We start from the raw sequence: 19,995 nt of genomic DNA, 5'->3' as shown, positions 1-19,995 counted from the left end.
CGCTAGTTTTCATTCGGAACTTTTGGTCTTTGTGGTGCATGCTGCAAACGGTCTCTCTGTGCTACAGCTGAGCTCGCAATAAAAATAAATATCGAATTTGTGTTTGTGTGTTGCTGGGCCAAGGAGTGATTTGTAATGTTTTTCCGCTGTCTATAAACAAGGTAAAAAAGATGAGATTTTATAAATTTGCAAAATAGCTCAAAGTGTACTCGAAAGGCGGATTGCGCTCTGAAGTTTGTTAATAACGGCCAATGCAACAATAACAATTTGTTGATGGCGCTTTGTTTTGAATTTTTATATAATTTTTAACTTCTACAAAACAATTTGCACACCTACACACACAGGCGCCCACAGAAACGCATATACCCACGCACACACACACTGACACACACTCAAACCCCCACGCATACACACGAGAAATGCAAGCGCAATAAATTCTTGTTGCTTCTTGCAAATGCACAGTTTGAGAGCCACTGTTAACAGAGTTGTGCATTCACTGATAAAAAATCATTTTATGATAAAAACGATAGCTTAATTGTGAACAATTAAGTGGAATAAGATTTCTTTAATGTAAATAATAAAATTTAACAGCAACAAATGTGGAAAAAGAAAAACAAATTAGTTAAATCGTTTATTAATATTTTAGTTGATAACGGTTTAGTAAATAAAGAAAAACAAAATTGAAATTGAAAAGAAAACAAAAATTTCTAAAAAAAAGAAATTTAAACTATCAAAATTAATAACAATTTTTGTCAAACATTTATTTGTTCCAGAAGTGTATAGAAGTATTCGTCATAGCAGCCACAGATTTTGTTTTTGTTTTATATAGTATATGTACGTAGTTTTGTTTTATTTCCCTGTTCTCATATCTACGGCGGGCCGTCATATTTGGCAAATTTCTAATAATACAAAGCATACCTCTCAATCTTCATATGTATGCACAAGTATAAATATACATATAGATTGGTATATATGTACATATGTATACTTATATATGTACATATGTATACTTATATATATATTTGTGCATGCACATTTCGTATAGTAAAGCCTCCGAAGATGACCGCCAGACGAGAGCGACGCAGCGTCAACGAATGCATCTACAATTTCCCGTACTATGGGCACCAGGCGCAATCGAATCTGCAGGCCAGCTGCAAGAGTGAGTTGAGAGCGAGAGCGAGAGCGAGATAGAAGAAAGAGACTTATCAGATAATCGACTCGGATTATCTATCCATATAGATTCCCAATAATATTAATCTCTTTCTATTTGACCAATTTCCAGATTCGCTGGACTTTGTGCAGCGCTTGAGCCTGATGAAAACGCTGAACGTGCACAGCGGATGCGTGAACACGGTCAATTGGAATGCGAGCGGCACATTGTTTGTATCCGGATCGGATGATAACTATTTGGTGGTGACCGAGGCCAAGCGCGGACGTGTGGTGGCCAGGACCAAGACACAGCACAAGCGTCATATATTCAGTGCACGCTTTATGCCCTTCACCAATGACCAGGCCATTGTGTCGTGCTCCGGCGAGGGCATTGTTCTGCATACCGAATTCCTGGCACCCTACGGGCCCGGCCGCACCTCCGAGGAGGTGAACATCGGCGAGTCGGGTCGTCAGGCCAGCTTCTTTGATTGTCATGCCTTTGGCAGCACCTACGATGTCCTGCCCATACCGGACACTCCTCGGGTCTTTCTCAGCTGTGGCGAAGACGGCACCGTGCGTTGCATCGATTTGCGTGTGAGCAGCCGCTGTGCGGAGTCCGTGTGCGATAAGCATATCTATATAACCGCACCGTGTGCCATTACGGCCATGGATGTGGCACCGATTAGCCACTATAAGCTGGTGATCGGTTGCTCGGACTCGATTGTGCGGCTCTATGATCGCCGCATGCTCTCGGCTGGCTCGGATCGCGATCGCATCACTTGGCCGCTGAAGGCCTATCCGATACCCATGAAATATACACGTCGTCACTATCGTCCCACCTGTGTCAAGTATAGCGCCGACGAATCGGAGCTGCTTGTCAGCTACTCGATGGAACAGTTATACCTATTTGATTTGAATCATCCGGGCTATAATGATGCCGATTTGTTACGCAGTGGCTGCTATACACCAAAATTGCGGCGCGACAATGATCCAGAGCCGCAAATGCCGCGATTGCGTTTCCGGGGCGATTGGTCCGATACGGGACCAAATTCCATGGCCAATATTGACCACGATCCAAATCGTTTAAATGTGGGCCAGGCACGCCCACCCCTGGTGCCCAGTGTGCTCCGTCGTCTGAGCGATGAGATCATTCGCATGCTCAATTCTCAAACAAATCAAATACACGCCATCAATCCAGCCAGCCGGAGCAGTAGCTCCAGCTCGCGCTCACATCACATGTCCTGGCAGGATGCCGTCTTGCGCACACTAGACAACCAGAGCGAGTCGGCAACAAGCCGCACCAACAGCCTGCGACTCGTTGCAGCCAATGAAATCACCCAGGCGGCAATGGCCGCCAATAACAACGCCTCAGCTATCGATGGTAAGTGCAGCCAGTGCCCCGCCAGACTCCCCAACTATGGCTAAGCACTTGTCCATAAATGATTATGATCCACAAATGTAATATCTATATAGATAGTCATATCATTATCATTTTATCTATGGCATATTGCATCAATATTGTGTTTCAGATCAACTTTGATATTATATCTAATATATAGTATAAGCCAGATCTGACTTACCATATATATCTTCTATATCATGATGTATCTAGATATGTTTGCTTGTTACCTTTGGCTATCATATTAATGCCATACAGGTAGATGCAATGAATTAGAGTAGTTGTAGCTGAACAAATAGTATAGAACTAGAGATAGCCATAGTAGTACTCGAGTGCATGAAGAAACTTTTGTTTAGATTATCTAAAATAGTTTTCATATATAAAATCATTTAACATTGCCAGCTGAATTGCTCAATTGACTTGCTGAGAATCGCATATAAAGACACAAAAAATGTTGCTAATTATACAAATTGTGTTTATACTATAGTAAAATATATTTTTTAGCTAGTTGATTTAATTAGAACATATAAGTATGTACATATAATCCAGCTAAAATTGTTCTAATCAAGTCACCTTTAGCCAAAAAAATATATATATATAAATATATATAAAGAAAAATTAATCTAATCATGTCACCTTTAGCTCAAAAATATATATATAAATAAACAAATAATAATTTAAAAAATAATAAATAAAATATAGATATATATATAAATATTTTTTATATATAAAAAGTACATATATAAAAATATTTAAAAAATCAAATGTCATAAGTAAAAAGAATTGGTGTCTTTCTATGCGATTCTCAGTAATTCAATTAAACATTTCTGCTGGCTATGTTAAATGATTTTATTTACCATACATAGTAAAGCTCATGTAAAGCTCATGCTGTCCAAGCGCAGCGAGTGCCAATGTGTGGGTGTGTGTATGTAGATGTATTTCTTATCATATACGTATATGTACATTTATTTAAACGCAGCGTAGAATGATGAGCGTGCGCAGAGCTCAGGTATTTGCTAGTCGAACATACCCGACTAGACCGCTCTGACTTGTCCCTATTATGTACATGTGCTTCCCCCTTTCGTTCGCAGCCGTTGAGAAGCGCGATGCTGTAATGGAGGCTGCCGAGGAGGGTAAGGAGCGTCAGCTGAATAAGTTCGACTACATCAAAATGTCGTTTAGCGGCCATCGCAATTCGCGCACCATGGTGAAGGGCGCTTGCTTCTGGGGCGACGATTACATCATGTCCGGCTCGGATTGTGGCCACATATTCATCTGGCAACGTCACACTGGGAAGGTGGTCAAGACATTGCTGGCCGACCATCGTGTGGTGAATCGTGTCCAGCCGCATCCGACTCTGCCCTATTTGCTCAGCTCGGGCATTGATTACAATATCAAGCTGTGGGCGCCAATTGGAGCAATTTCAACATTTGATGAAGCTGAAACAACAGCAGTAAGTGCCACAGAGAATGAGAGAGAGAGAGAGAGAAAGAGAGACAGTGGAAGATTGTGATTAACCAATTCTCTATATGATTACAGTTGATCAAGAGCAATGAAATCATGCTGGTGGAGACACGCGACACCATAACGGTACCTGCCCAGGTCATGATACGCATTTTGGCCGGCTTGCGTCAATATCATCGGATTCGCCATGCATCCGGAACCCGTGGTCTGGGCGTCGATAGTAGGCGTAGCCGCAACGAAACTCTTCGAGCCATCGAGGCGAGCGCCGTTGTTGCTGCACAGGAGGCCCGGCGTCATAGTAATGCTCAGCGTATTGCCGATAATAACAATGTTAATGAGGATGCTAATGTGGCTGAAGAAGAGGCTAACAATGAGGGCAATGATAATGAGAATGTCAGTGATGCTAGCAATACCAATGAGGACACCACCATCAGCATCATCAGCAGCAGCGTAAATAACTCAAATACAAACTAAAGAAATCTTGTCAATGAGAAAACTATATAGATAACATGAAAACATACTTACTTATATATATATATGTATGTATATGTATATATATCTATACATAGATATATACATGCATATGCATATTGTGGCTATCGGCGCTGCACTCCCATGTCTAAATATATATACATATACATATACATATATATATATATATAGTATGTGTGTGAATACATATATGGCATATAATAGAATATAGTACGTACATATATATCTATATATATTGTATACATATATTGTCCATTCCCTGCTGGACACAATCCTGTCCACATTCCCCTCCGCAAGCAGTCAAGCTATGTAGCTTTGTAGTTAGCGGCGCCGACACCCCCATCTTAATTGTGAGATTCAAGAAGCATACGATTGATTGATTGATTGATGTGAGCAAACTATCTATATGTATATGGATATATCAAATAACATTTGTTCCTTTTTTAAGTTGTAAATTAAAAACGTTTCTAGAGAAACTTTCTAGTTTTGCTATGATTGTTATTATTGTTAGTACGTTAAACTGTTTTATCTATAGAAAAGGACATTGTTGTCACTTTTTTTTTTTTTTTTTTTTTTCTATTTTGCTTATATAATTTGTTCTAACGCGGATGAGATATTTGATATATATACAAATATATATATACATATAAATATATATATATATACTTGTATATGTACACTAGCATACATAAATTGCGATTAATTAAGTACACTACGCTTAAATGCTAAACAACTATAAGTTAAATGCACTATATACAAAAGTCAACTGATATTATTTACATTATATTATATTATATATATATATATATATATATATATATTTATAAATATATATATATATATATATATATAATATAGCAGATACGTTCTTCGTTTTTCGATTCGGAAAGTGTTTTATGAATAACGCTACAAATAAATACAATATACATTAGACGATCTAAACAATATCTTGCACATTCTGATCTCATTTAACAACTTGTTTCAATACGTATATATATATATATCTATATAAATACATATATGATACTTAAATATATAATTAAGTGTACTTTCGCCTCATTAGGTGCGGCGCAAGCCCAGGCTATCAATGGTCTTGGCTATCGCCAAATCATTTATTTCGGCAACCTCGGGCTCATTGTTGTTGTTGTTGTTGGTTGTTGTGTTGGTGTTGCCATTGGCAGTGCCATTGGCTGCGCCCGTTACCCCGTTGCCACCTCCAGCAAATGTATCGGAGAATATGTGAGCCAGTGCCACATAATGGCCATAGCTGCCAGCTGTAGCTGGAGCTGAGCTGCTATGGCTAGCCTGCTGCTGCTGCTGCCGCTCTGACTTCTGTTGCTGCTCTGACTTCTGCTGCTGCTCCAACTTCTGCTGTTGCTGCTGCTGCTCTGGTTGCTCCATGCGTGGACGGCGCAGGGGTGGCGGCTGCACTTCCTCTTGTGCTCCAGCCACTGGCTCTGGGCAGGCGCTGCTCTCGCTGGCGCTGGCATTGGACGCATACAGGCCGTGGCGAGCAATGGCAGCGTCTATGGCATTGCGTTCGATGTCGAAGGCGGGCGCTCGAGAGATCGCCTCGGTGCGATAATGTCGCACAATTTCCAGATTGTGATTCACATAATTCTCACGCTGAGCCTCGCTTAGCACCGCTGTATGCCATTCCTGTAGCTGCTCATCGGTCATATTATTGACTATACACATATTATATATACATTTGTATAATATATATACAATATACACACAAATGACCATGAAGAGTGGGCGAGGGAGGTAGAGTAAGACGGGGAGGGAGAGAGAGAGAGAAAACAAACAAATATGTGTATCATATGAAAAGGCGCTCGAGCATATGTTTGATTTGATCCAAATCGATGACAATCCATTGCCAATGCTTACAATTACTGCTAGCACTCGTCCCTCGCCGCAAAATCAAGTTCTCCATTTCGATAATGCACGAATTGAACAATTGTAAATACACTTTTTACTTAGCCTACGAACGTCTCTATTGCATACACAAATGCATTAGAGATGAGCGTTGGCAATGTGTGAAAGTATGGGCCAAATATCGATAACAGCTCGATTCATATAGTTCTGCTTGATTTTGATTTCGATAGATTGCGCGCCAAACAAAGCTTTCAAAATGCATCAATTTCATTTGTCTATGTGTGGAAATTGTATTTACTTACGGATTCTAGAAAAAATGTTTGTCTTTTATTATAATGAATTAAGTGCTGGAACCTGCAAGAAAACAAGCAAGTTTATAACTATTTTAATTTTATTTAATGTTGAATATTGTTTTGAGTTATATAAAATGTTTTGATAACAAAAATGAGCATCTAAAATTCATTTAGGAACACACAAATTGAAAGGCTTCAAATTATTATTTTTCAAGAAAAACGTAAAAAAAAAAAAAATAATAATAATAATAACAATAATTTTTGAATAATTTTATTTCTAGACGTACAATCTTAATGAAACTTTCAGAGCGTAATCATATGGTGTATGTACATTCCAAAGAACACGTCTCTAGTACTTGAAATACGCCTTTTACAAAGGTGAGAGTGAGGGGGTGGATATAGGGGTGGGGGGTAAATTACAACAAAAATCGAAATTAAATAAAATACATATAAGTCTACATTTTGCAAGCTCTAGCTCTAAAGGTGTAGGAGATATAATAAAATAACTAGCTTTTGATAAGGTTTTTGATCGATAATAAAATATCGGGACTAGTTATGTAGTAGGAGTAGTTATATTTGATATGCGCGTGATATACACGGACCTAGGAAAACAAATTTTAAGTCTCTAGCTCTTATATCTTCTGAGATCGACGCGTTCATGCATACGGACGGACGGACGGACGGAGGGGCAGACAGACGGACAGGGCCAAATCGACTCAGCTCGTCGCCCTGATCAAGAATACATATACTTTGTGGGGTCTGCCACGCCTCCTTCTGCCCGTTACATACTTTTAACAAAACCATTATACCCTGATTTCCCATTTTCAATGGGTTCAGGGTATAAAAATCACAATAATATAATAATCGTATGAGCGCTATAAGCGGTGTCGATATATAAAAATGCATAAAAATACAAAATATATGTAATATTTAATTAGCAGTTAAAATTCAAATGCAAAAGAAAAATAAAATTATTAAAATAATAAAGTGACAAAAAAAAATAAAAAGAATTTAAGCAGAACTAAAATTTGAACAAATTAAAAAAAAAATAGGTTTAGTTATAAATGTTTGTTTGTTTTTTTTTTTTACTTCTTTTTTTTTTACTTAACGAAAATTTTACAAGTGTTTATTAAAAAATTGAACATTAAAACATATTTGGTAACTAACTGCTTTTGTTTAATGTTAATTTCCTCTACTCAGTTGTTGTTTATGCAAATTTATATCTCTAGTGCAAATGGCCAAAAGCTGAAGGAATATATTCATGCTACGCTTGGATACATTCACTCATTCACCCATTCACATTCGCATTCGCATTCACAATAGCAATTGCAGTTGCAGTTGCAGTTGCAATTGCATTTGCAGCCTGCGTTAATTTTTCCGCCTTGTTTGAGGCCTGTCGATTGCATGTTGTAACAGGTTGGCTTGTAGCCGGGAATGCAGCCTGAGCAGTCATGGAAGAGGCAGCCGAAGCGGCAGTGGCAGCAGTGGCAGTAGCCGCAGTAGCCGAAGCAGCAGCAGCTGATAAAAGTATCTTGAATGTAAAATTCTTAACGTTTCGTTTTGGCATTTATTTGTTGTTGTATTTTCTTTTTTTTTTTTTTTTTTTTTTTTTGCGCACTTTTGGGGTTGAGTGACGGCAAATGTTTGCAGTTTTTTTTCAGAGAGGGGTGGGCAGGGGCCTCCGGCTGATTCCTGGGATTTCTGTGGAGGAAGGGGGTGTGCGGGGCTTACCTCCAGGGTCTGTTACTGCGCGGAATGCATTCACGTTTTTTCCTCCTGTGTGTGTGTGTGTGTGTGTGTTTTTTTTTTACGTTTGTTTCTTTTCGCATTTTGCATTTGGTTGGCCTGTTGTAATTGGCAATGAAAAATTCCAAGTGTTTTTCAAAGTGCTCTTTAGATGGCCTAATATAAGCCAACTAACTAACAAAGAAAGCAATTTCACACACACCAACAGCAATACCAACACACTCACACACGCAAGTAAATACTTTGAATACGTAATAAAATTAAAAAATTTCAACAAAACAAAAAAAAAATAAAAATAAGCTGGAAGCTAACGTACGAACACGTATATGCTTGCCTAAGGAACCCAACCAACTCAATTTCCAACTGTTGCAGTTGCTGTTTCCACCCGGCGAAAAAAAAAATAAAAGCAACAACAAACACAAGTAAGTGTGCAATCGAAGGGATTGCTCGACGAGGAGATACCCTGAACCAAGCAAGCGGCAAGCTGTGCTTCTCTTAAGCAGGGAGTTCAAACGTTTGTAGAGAATGGGGAAAGGCAGCCTAAGTCAAATGTTGAAAATAAACTATATCATTTATCTATTTCTAATCGAGGAGGTATATATGAAATTTGTTATGCTAATATTTTCTTAATTTAATCATTAACTTAAGTTATGTTACATTAAAATCTAGAAACTGAGTCGATATATCACTATTTATCGCTAATCAGGAAATACCAAGGAAATCCAATTTATGGAATCTTTCTTTGGAAACTTGAAAACCAAGTCAAAATATCAATATTATTTGTTATTAATATATTATTATTATCATCATTATTATATTATCATACATATTTAAAGCTTCAAGCATATAGCTTCTCTAGTTTACGACTCAGATAGATCAAAGCACAGGCGGATTATCTAGGCTTGCATCCCTAGACTCTGTCCGTTACATACACTTCTACATAGCCCATATACCCCATTTATCTACCCATTTGCAATAGGTTGAAAAAAAAAAGAAAAGAAAATAACAAAAAGTCATATGAAGCATTCCAAAGTGCATAGGAAAATATCAGTGCACAGTGCCTGCATTTAGCTCATTTAATGTAAAACATTTTTGCCCCAACACACAACACACAACAACTACAATTAACTGCATACATATGTACATATATATAAACATACACATACATATATATCTCTCTATATATATTTACTTTTATTGTTAGACGTAAGTTTGCCCATTTTACACTTAAAACTTTAGATTCAGTTTGCAAAGCTGTCTAGAATTGGGAATAAAACGTTGACCTAATATTAAGACAAAAATAAGTAACTGTATCTAACAAAGTCTTCTTCAACACCTCATCAGAGTTATCTTTATTCTTTACTCTCTATCCTAATAACTAATAACAAATCAATAGACTCCAAAAAAAAAAACAGCTAAATCCAATTATATATCATGATTTTTACGCTTTTAATTAAATTGTATTAAGCTCAATTTGTAGAATCAACTGCAAAACTAACTTATTCCGAAGCGAAAACGTTTTAGGTTTTATTAATTGTTTTCATCTAAAATCTCAGTTTTTAAAATTCGAATAAATTTTAGGTTTATTTTTAGCTTTAGCTATAAAGTTCTTATCGACTTGCCACTCCCACTGTGAGCGTACGTTTAAATCAAGATCAAACCACTTCCCCGATTTGGAGGTGCCAGCTGTTAAATGATAAAATATTCAAAATTCAAGATTTTTCGATTTGCCACGCGCTGTAAGGGCGCGTCCCAAAAAAATTTGAGCTCTTTATGAAAGTGAATGTATTAACGAGTATATAAGAAGATGAAGAAGAAGAAGAAATAGATATACATATATGATTTTCAGACGGTGTGCAACACTTAACTTCAAGGAAGAGTCTCTCTCTATGTCTTTTATCCCTCTATGTCACATTTCTCTATCTTTTCTTCAATTTCTCGCTCTCTCTCTCTCTCTCTCTCTCTCTCTCTGTTTCGCATTCTCTGTAAGCATCTACATTTTTTTTCTTTCAGTCTTCTTCTTTCAGCCTTTGTCTCTTTCCTCTCTCTTTCTATATCTTTCTCTCTCTCTTTCTATATATTTCTCTCTCTATTTACATTTCTTTCTCTCTCTATCTATTTATCTCTCTCTATCTATCTTTTTCTCCGTCCATCTCTCTCCCGCTATGTCTCTCTCCTTCTTTATTTCTGTATCATTTCCTCTCTACCTCTATCTCTCTCTCTCTCTCGCTCGTTCTGGGTTATCCACATTCTCTCTCCTTGCCTCACTCTCTTTCGCGAGAGAAACAACTCTCTGATCTGTGCAATATATATGATCTCTTCTCCAAAATTTAGATTTAAGTTGCTAGACCCAAAATTATTCACTGCCAAATAAATTATAATGTAAGGTCAAATATGTACGCAAATCGTTTACATACACATATGAACACACACATATAAATACATACACACACACATATATATATATACATACATATTTGGTAAATACGTTACAAGAAATGTGTAAATAGAAATGAATGAATCGCGTTCATTGAAATGCGAAAGTCTTTTTTGGCTAGACTTTTCCTGATGTTGCCTAGTATGAGTTACTCTATGTGCGCATATATGTATGTACAATTATATATGTATGTATGTACGTGCGCATATGTAGAATCTGCTTATGTATCTGTATATCTCATCTTGAATTTTGTACTCGTATTTTATTCGTTTTCATGTTGTCTTGTCTTGTCTTGTGCTGCGTTTATATATAGACAGACTGACTGCGGATCGACATAGACATAGCCATAGACATAGACATAGACATAGTCATAGACATAGACATAGACATAGCCATCGACATCAACATAGACGTAGACATCGACATCGACCGTCTCTGCACACATGCTGAGCTGTTTTGTTCAATTTCAACACACTAGCCTTAATGTCTAATGATGTTTTGCCCCTTACACGCGTGAAGTAGAAAATTATTTTTAGTGCCCAAAATCAAATGCAACTGAAATGAAATGAAATGAAAAGCAAAAAAAAAAAGAAGCAGAAATAAAAAATTAACTTAAATTAAACCCTTCGAGAACAAATCAGCAAACGCATTCGATTTATCATTTGCCATTTCGCCCCACTGTGCGTGAATATACATATGTACATGCAAGCGCATATGCACTCATGTGTGCGTGTGCTTGTGTGTGTAGTGGGTAGTGTGGGCGGGCTGGGTCAAGCAAGAGTCAGCTACAGCGACAGCGACAGCGGCAGCGGTAGCAGAGACAGTGGCAGACAATGAGTTACAACTGTCAAGTCGATTGCCGTTAAATCGCTCAAGAGCTCAAGAAGAAAGACGACGACGAATGCGAAGACGAAGGCGACGTGCGCAGTTGGCGTCGTTAAAAAAAAATATATATTGAAGACACGAAGCTGAATTGCCGAGGCGCGCGCTCTGTGCGACATAATCCCAACCCCCGTGGGGTGTACCACATCATCGGGCCGTTGAGAGCGCTCTTTGAGCGACCATCATGATTTACATGTGTGCATGTGTGTGTGTGTTTGTGTGCCCACAATATTATGGACATTTCATAACTTGATGTATTTCTTTGCGAAGACTCCCATCCTTTCCTTTGCACTCACGGCGACCCACACACACACACACACGCACTGCGCTCATTGAGTGCAGCTCGCAGATGCTATCTCGCTCGCGCGCCGAGTGAAAAAGCGCAACAATCAGCTGTTTTGTGAGCGACCCAGCAACATGTAAAGCGATGGCGGCAAATTACAAAACTTTGCCAATATGCGCAACAATGTTCGATGCTCACACACACTGATCCCGAGCAAGAGTCGAGCTGAGCAAACCCCCAAACGGTGCTCCGTCGACCAAGCAACAACAATAATAACAACAACAACACCACCAACTATCCACATAGTGCCACTCACACTCACATTTGCCTCTTGGCTTATGTTGTTTCAAAAACGCAGATCGCATTATGCACCCCACTAGGCGCAATGTATGCATGCATAAGTATGTACATATGTATGTATGTGTGCGTGCATGTGTGCGTGTGTGTATTTGGTTCAATTTATGGCAATTAATGCATTGGAGGCGTGCATTTTAAGTGCCTATGCTCAGTGACAATTTTATGGGGTTCAACAAACGCTAATTTCATACATGTTGCAACATGAGCACACGCACGCACGTACACACATACATATGTACATATGTATGTATGTACACACTTGTAAACATAACAAAGAATATGATTTCTTACATTTGTTAATTGACACTTACGATATTTAGAGAACGTCAAGCCTATGTTGATAACTTGAGAATCGCATAGCAGAGCTTTGTCTAAACATCTATTTTTGTACTTTGAGCTTAATTATTCAATTTTCATTAGGATAATCTTATTTCCACATATTTTGAGCTCATTAATAAACATACATACATATGTATGTACATGTATTGTACTTATTGTATATGTATATAGAACTCACTTGAAAATCGCAAAAGAGAACCATGGCCAAAATTTCATAATTTGTCTCTACTTCGTACCCACGCATTACATCTAATCTAATCATATTTTCTACAAAGCAGAAGGAACAGTACTTATTTCACAAACATATTTAAGATCATTAATATAATACATATACATATGTATGTATTTCCTATATCTAGATTTTTTTCCAACTTATGGGTTGTATACAATGCAGATAAATTACTACTACTACTAAATATAAGTACTACTCCCCACTCCATCCAATTAATTGTTGGCATTGTACGAAAGTCAAAGTTTGGGTCAGAACCGGCGCCAAAATATGAAGTGATAGAACCAAAATAGAAAAATAAAGCAAAAAAAAAAAAACAACAAAAAATCACACACACAGAAAGCAGAAAAAATGATTTATGTTAAGTGCTGCGCTGAGAGAGCCTGACAATCGGCACACAAGTATCTTGCAGGAGCTGCCCACACACACAGAGACACGTGCAATCACACTCGTCTCTTACAGTTCTTACGCTCTCACTTTCTCTCTCTCTCTCCCACATTTCTGCTCAAACACTCAATTGAAATAAGTGGAGGCTGAGTGATTTTCGGTAAAAACACTTACACTGTGTTACAGGATTATCGTAATATCGTTAATTATCATTAGCAACATCATTTGTTTATTGATGAGCAATATAATATCAAATAACTTATATAATATATAAATAAATGTAAATACAAGTGCGATTTAACATATATATATATATATATATATATATATATATATATATATATATATATATATATATATATATATATATATGTGTAGCTGTGTGAAATTTAAATACATATGTATATTAAATATTTTTAAAACATAATACATTATTGATTGTAGGTGTATGAATAAAAAGTAATTGTTAATATTTTTGTGTACAATATTATTATATATTATTTATTTATTCATATTTTAATTCACATTAATTCCATACACAATTTGCCTATAAAAATGTATCAATATTTTACATATGCTTACAAAATAGTTATATTGATATAGTAGAAAAGATTTTTATATTAGTTACACGATATGTAAATATATACTAAAGAATTGATCAATATTTTAATTTTTATTAATTTCATATTAAATCAGCAATCAATCAACATAAACACTACACAAAACTAGAACTTGTCGCAAATTCGTTCAGCGCATAAACCTGCTTATGCACACACTAACACACATGTATAGTTTTGAGCATCGGGCCACAGCAAGTGCGCTCTGTGGTGTCTCTTATACGACCGCCTCACTGGAAGCACTCAACCATAGGCGAGCCAGCAACAACACGTGTTTGAGCGAAACTCAGTTCGCAAGCTAACCAGAACAAGAAGAACGACAACAACAACAGGGAACAAAAACAGCGGAAGCTGATTCATGCGCTGTGCGCACTCCAGTCGCTCGCTCCCATACTGTACAGACAGCGGCAGAATTCTCTCGAATGCCGTCTCTCGCTCTAACTCACAGTCTCGCGCTCCCTCGCTCACACTCGTATTTCGCTCTCGGCACTCCATTCAGCTGGTGGCGGCGGACCAACTCGGTGAGTAAATTTGCTATATATACATATACAGTGTCTGTGTGTGTGTGTGTTTCGCGCGCGTATCCAACAAAATGTTGGGGCTCGGTCTTCGGGTATGGTTCGTATGCTAGCTCTGTGTTTGTCTCTCTATATGTGTATGTGTGTGCGTGACTGTGCTTGTGCTCGTACATATATGCCTGTGCTTGTATGCGTGTATGGGTAGGTTGGCAGTTTTGCTGCACGGCTCACTCGCGCGCAATGAGCGCTTTTGCTGTTTTAATTTTTGCCTGAAATACATTTTGAGCTAATTTCGTATTGGTAGTTTTGTTTATACCGTCGGTTGTGTTGGCGTCACATTTTGTATGCGAAAGCAAGCGCAGCACGTAGTTAACAAATTTTAATCAAATAGCCAAATACGCTTAGACAATACCTATAGAAAATTTCTTTTAACGTACATGCGTGTCTATATATATATGTATGTATGAATAATATACATATATGTATATGTATAGAATACATATATATATATAGAAATATATCATCTATGTGTGTGACCGCGTGTCTTTGTGTTTGTGTCTACATTAAAAGCACATTTCGTCTTTGACTCTCCGGCCCGGAGCATTGAGCGGCGCGTGTAAGAAAAACGTTTAAGAAAAATGCCGAAAGGGCAGCCCATACGAAACCGCATCCCAATCAGAATCATCTGTTAAGATATATAGAAAACAAAAAATCAAAAATCAAAAATACCAAAAAAATAAACTTAAATATTGGTCAGCGCGTGCCGCCAACTGCCGTTAGGCAAAACATACACACACATACATATATATACGGCCACACGGACACACAATAGAAACAGAACTACAATAAAGTATAGCAAAAGAAATTAAATTAAATTCGCAACGGCGACGGCGACGGCAGCAGCAGCAGCGCGAATAACCGAATTATAATTACACATACACACACACACACACCTACTTAGGTATGTACGTGTAACTGTGTGCTGCGTGCGTGTGTTTTTTTCTGGTGCTCTATGACAAGTTCTTATACCACAAATTTTTGTTGTTTTTTTTTTTTTTTTTTTTTTTGTTTGGTTGTTGTGTGACCAAAAACCAATTTGTTGTACAACAGTTTTTTTGATGTGCATAAATTTGTGTTGTTGTTGTGCGCGTGGGTGTGTGTTGCGCCCAGTGACTGTCGTGTGTGGTTAAAGGCGGCGCAACTGTTGCACCAAACAACAACGGCGACAATACGCCCAGCAGCAGCCGCAGCAGCAGCAGCAGCAGCGACCGTAGATTGCGCGCCTTTTTCTCGTTTCGTATAAAACGCGTCGCAGCAAGAAGTACAACAACAACAACAACAAAAAAATATACAACAACAGCAACAACAAGAACAATCATAATAATCAAAGCTTAACACATGTTCAAATTTCAATTTGGTTAAAGTCAAGCAAAAGGCGCGCCCAAATAAAGAAACAGTTAGACGGAAGAGCGCAACAAGAACAACAACAACAACAGCAACGACGGCAGCGACAGCAACAGCAACAGCAACAGCGACTCCCAACTACAGTGGAGATAAAAAAAGAGAAAAGCTAGAAATGCTCACGGCAAATTAAAGAAGAAGAAGAAGAAGGCAGCAGCAGCAGCAGCAGCAGCAGTACAACTAGAATTTATGCTGCGGCGGCGACAGTCAACCAAAGAATATGCAACTGTCACAAGCATATGCATGTGCTCGTCCGTGTATTAGTGTGTATATGTGTGTGCGTCGGTGTGTGTGTGAGCTTTACATACCAACACCTGCAACAGCTAGTTCACTGTGTAAATGAAAGCAAAACAAAAGCGAAAACCTACAACAACAGCAACAACAACAACAACAACGAGAAGAAGAAGAAGAAGAGCAACGAGCAACAGCCACCAAAAACTCACAATGTTATACATGCTTGTAAAGTGGCATTAAATTGCAACAATAACAAAATTCGACAACGGCAAAAGCAACAGCAACAACCGTAGCAACAACAACAACAAACACATGGCAGCAGCAACAGCAGCGCCCATCAAGTGTCAATAAAAAGAAGAAACAAAATAAACAACAAAACCTACACACAGGCAGCGGCAGAGCAGCAGCAGCAGAAGCAGCAGCAGCAGAAGGTTGCTCGAGCTTCGAACTCGAACTCGAAATTCGAATTTCAGTTTTTCTTACACCGCCGCCGGCGGCAATCTTCAAATTTTCGTGTCAACGCTGCAATTTTCGAAACCCGGCCCTCAACGAGCTAAGAACCAAGCGGACCGACCACCCGCCCAACCCGCCTCCTCCTAGCGGCATTTCATATTTATTTATTTATTTATTTCTCTTTCTCTCTCTCTCTGTGTGTGTGTGTGTGTATTACTTTTTTTTACGTTTTTTTTTTTTTGTTGCTCGTAATTGTTGTCAAGTGAATGGCGCAAAAGCGAAAAGCAATGCGAATGCAGCAGTTGTGAATCAATCAAATCCAAGCAAAGCAACAGCAGCAACAGCAACAACGTCGTATCAATTCAGCAACTCTAACGGCAGCTTCATGTCAGCGCAACAACAACAACTACAACAACAACTGCAACAACAGCATTAGACATTCAACAAACAAAACCAACAAACAACAAGCAGCAGCAGCAGCAGCCGCAGCAACAGCAACATCAGCAACATCAGCAACAACAACAACCATGGATTGTGATTATTCAAAATTTCTATACAAAAGTAAGTGAAGCAAATTTATTAAATTCAAATTCAATTTCAATATTATGAAGTACATACATATACATATACACATGCACATATCTACCATGGCTCTCAGCCCAAAGCCAGCTCAAAATATTGCTAATCAAAAAGCCGTCGGATGATTCATATACGACGGGCATATCGCATTACATCAGCGCCAGCTATCGCCAGCTTAATCTGATGCGTGGCCATTCTTATCAGACAAAAAAAAAAAAATAAATAAATAAATAAAAAAAAAAAAGAAAAACAACAAACATGTTAAATGAAAAGCCACCAAAAAAAAAAAAAAAAAAATGTGAGCAAATAAATAAAAATAATGATAATCTCTGTGATATCACTAGCCATATAGATGTATGTGTATACAGACTTATGAATCCGAAAGCACGATCCATCTGAGCTTGGCTCATTCATACGCCAGATGCGTAATTCGCGCTCTAAAATTTTCTTGAATGCACCAAGCTTATCTATTTGGCGATAAACAAAAAACTGAAATATCTTAAATGCTAAAAAAAATCTGTGTGGGATTTAACTTCGTATACCATATAAATATTGCCGATTGCTCAATTCTAGTTGAAGTTCCAATTAGAATCTCAACAGTTTTCACTGTTTTTAGCCTGACTTGCAAAGGAAATCATAAACGTTAGTACAAATTTAGCTTATGGCATTGCGGAATATTACAAAAATTACAATCTGTTTGAATTTGTATTATTTATAAAGAAATGTGGGCTTACGTTTATTTAGTTGATTGCTTAATTCTAGTTGGATTTCTAATTCGAAATGCAAACGCTTTTTCTGTGTGCTGCGCGTTTAAGAACTTTTGTTTCAATGGCGTTGCCAGATAGAGACACTTCTTGCTTACCTTTCAACAGAAATCATATTTAGTATTGGCAAAAAATATTGCTTTGCCGTTGTCATGTCTCTCAAATATCTCAATTTGCTTGGGCTTTGATAATCTCAATCAATCGCTAGCTCAAATTGAGATTATATGCTAGTACATAGTTATTGCCTATTATGCTAGAAATCTAATTGAACCATTAAAATCATAACTGTTCTTTCCGTATTTTGTATTATCAGTTGGTAAAAAAAAATATATTTCTTATAAACTTTAATCTTTGCGTTTATATATTTACATTTGTATATGTATTTAAGTATAGTTTTTTTTTGCTCAATTCTACTTAGAATTCTAATTAGAATGTTGACAAATGTTTCTGCTAGCTGCGCGTGTAAAGGCCTGACTCTTAAATATTTAGCTTAGCTCTTTAAAGTTTAAAATAAATCTTTAAAAATATCCTACACGTTTCTATCATTTAAAAAATATTACATAGATTTTTTGATTTAAATCGAAAGACAAAGAAAATCAAGCTAGCGAAATTGATTCATATGATATATGTATATAAAATAGGTTCCCAAAGATAAGCTTCTTCATTTTATGAACCCATTAGATCTACTACTATATGATGCAAAATTATGCACAATTGAATCATTGAGTTTTTTATAGAAAGTCTATTTTTTTTATTTTTTTTTTGGTGTTTTTCACTGGAAAATTCTTACAGAAATTTTATTGGGCTCATAACTCTCTCTCTCTCTGAGCTTAATTATTCAGCTAACATATTGACATAGTCATATCATAAAAGACGCCCGCCTCTCTAGAGCCCAAAGCTAATAAACTAACGTAAACATTGTAGTTATCTCAAAGCTCAAGATTAAATAAGATATCCATGACTATGTCTAGTCTTCTAAAATTGGAACATCGTCAAGCCGTGAAATGGCTAGATAGAGTCTCTGGCCCTTGCCCATGTCAAATCATTTCCCATCATATCGTTTGCCAGAAGCAACAGATAAGGAAATGCATCTTGACTTTGGGTTCTGTTTCTTCAAAAATGAATTCAAAGTTTACATTTCTAACTATGACAGACGACATATAAATATATACATATGTGTATATTCATATATATATTTATGAATATATAATGCATCTGCATCATGTTTCACAGCAGTTTCAAATTAATCAAATTATTATGAAATGCAATGAAATATTTTTCGTACATTTATTTCAGTGCAAAGTAATTAAATTAACCAAAATTTTGCTGAATATTGCATTTTGGCGCATACATTTTTCTTGTCTCTCTAAATTTGTGTGTTTACAATATATGTACGTATGTATATATAATTACAGATGTTTATCAACATAAATGGGCGAACATTTATTATTCTTCTAAACGATTTTTCACAGCTTTTCAAATTATTAACAGATTATTTTCCCATTCCATGTTTTATCTAAATTTTTGCCTTTAGAACTTGCAAAGTGTTTTATGTGCTGCTCATTTCTTTTATTATATTATGATATTTATATCAGAGTTAAAAATTAGTAATTGAATAATTTATATTCTTATTGCTTAATCTCCATAAAAAGCGTTCTCAAAGACTTCTTAATGTACTACTTGAAATACCCATTTTTGTTTTCAATTTTCGTGTGATGTGTTTGGAGATATATTCAAAATTTGAAATCTTCATAATTTACGTATTCATTATATAGTATATTTCGTTGTTGTTTCTATGCTATTCAAAGCTGTGCTGAAAAAAAAATAAACATAGATTTGAATCGGAACTCTTACACCTCGATATGAAATATCTTATATCTAAGCTTATATTGGTATATGATGAGCATTACTATCCAGATTCGCTGTATACAGACGAACAACTGGAATAGAAGGAGGAGAATGAGGAGACTGAGGAGAGCTTTTCACTTTGTTACGATACAGATGCCTCGATACTTTGGTGTGAAAGTTAATATC

The 19,995-nt window shown here is 37.0% G+C and overlaps 3 protein-coding genes across 6 annotated transcripts in view; 2 read left to right on the top strand and 1 right to left on the bottom strand.

Annotated features, from left to right (window-relative positions):
- Positions 1-56: 56 nt before the first annotated feature.
- On the top strand, positions 57-4,980 carry LOC6584452 (DDB1- and CUL4-associated factor 6). Of its 2 annotated transcripts, none has more exons than XM_015161284.3 (5): positions 57-161; positions 1,046-1,159; positions 1,283-2,530; positions 3,640-4,001; positions 4,088-4,980. In XM_015161284.3, exons 2-5 carry the CDS (start codon positions 1,060-1,062, stop codon positions 4,484-4,486), a joined length of 2,109 nt encoding a protein of 702 aa, XP_015016770.1. In that variant the 5' UTR covers positions 57-161; positions 1,046-1,059; the 3' UTR covers positions 4,487-4,980. The 2 variants fall into 2 exon arrangements, with proteins under 2 accessions (XP_015016770.1, XP_002010107.1); XM_002010071.4 differs by having other exon boundaries at positions 60-161; positions 1,051-1,159.
- Positions 4,881-6,536, bottom strand: LOC6584451 (SUN domain-containing protein 2). The gene is made up of 2 exons (XM_002010070.4): positions 6,395-6,536; positions 4,881-6,192 (listed from the first exon to the last, which is right to left on the bottom strand). Exons 1-2 carry the CDS (start codon positions 6,438-6,440, stop codon positions 5,564-5,566), a joined length of 675 nt encoding a protein of 224 aa, XP_002010106.2. The 5' UTR covers positions 6,441-6,536; the 3' UTR covers positions 4,881-5,563.
- An 8,280-nt stretch (positions 6,537-14,816) lies between these two features.
- LOC6584449 (protein scalloped) overlaps positions 14,817-19,995 on the top strand; it is a 72,396-nt gene continuing 67,217 nt past the window's right edge. The window contains exons 1-2 of one of the 3 annotated variants that reach the window (XM_044007230.1): positions 14,817-14,835; positions 16,882-17,179. In XM_044007230.1, coding sequence (XP_043863165.1) covers positions 17,146-17,179 — 34 coding nt within the window. In that variant the 5' untranslated portion in view covers positions 14,817-14,835; positions 16,882-17,145. Of the gene's footprint in view, positions 14,836-16,572; positions 17,180-19,995 lie in introns of those variants that run through there. The other 2 variants (XM_032732120.2, XM_015161285.3) reach the window with 2 other exon arrangements.

The sequence above is a fragment of the Drosophila mojavensis genome, unplaced genomic scaffold, assembly GCF_018153725.1.
Source record: "Drosophila mojavensis isolate 15081-1352.22 unplaced genomic scaffold, ASM1815372v1 contig_136, whole genome shotgun sequence".
NCBI lineage: Eukaryota > Metazoa > Arthropoda > Insecta > Diptera > Drosophilidae > Drosophila > Drosophila mojavensis.
This window is presented reverse-complemented; position numbering and strand designations above follow the sequence as displayed.

What these genes read in the sequence shown, in the direction of transcription:
- LOC6584451 (XM_002010070.4), bottom strand. Translation starts at nt 6,440, where the DNA reads ATGGAGAACTTGATTTTGCGGCGAGGGACGAGTGCTAGCAGTAATT. An exon ending in GACGAGTGCTAGCAGTAATT is followed by an intron (nt 6,193 to 6,394) that starts GTAAGCATTGGC and finishes ATATGTGTATAG; the next exon opens with TCAATAATATGACCGATGAG.
- LOC6584452 (XM_015161284.3), top strand. Translation starts at nt 1,060, where the DNA reads ATGACCGCCAGACGAGAGCGACGCAGCGTCAACGAATGCATCTACAAT. An exon ending in TCTGCAGGCCAGCTGCAAGA is followed by an intron (nt 1,160 to 1,282) that starts GTGAGTTGAGAG and finishes ACCAATTTCCAG; the next exon opens with ATTCGCTGGACTTTGTGCAG. An exon ending in ATGAAGCTGAAACAACAGCA is followed by an intron (nt 4,002 to 4,087) that starts GTAAGTGCCACA and finishes ATATGATTACAG; the next exon opens with TTGATCAAGAGCAATGAAAT.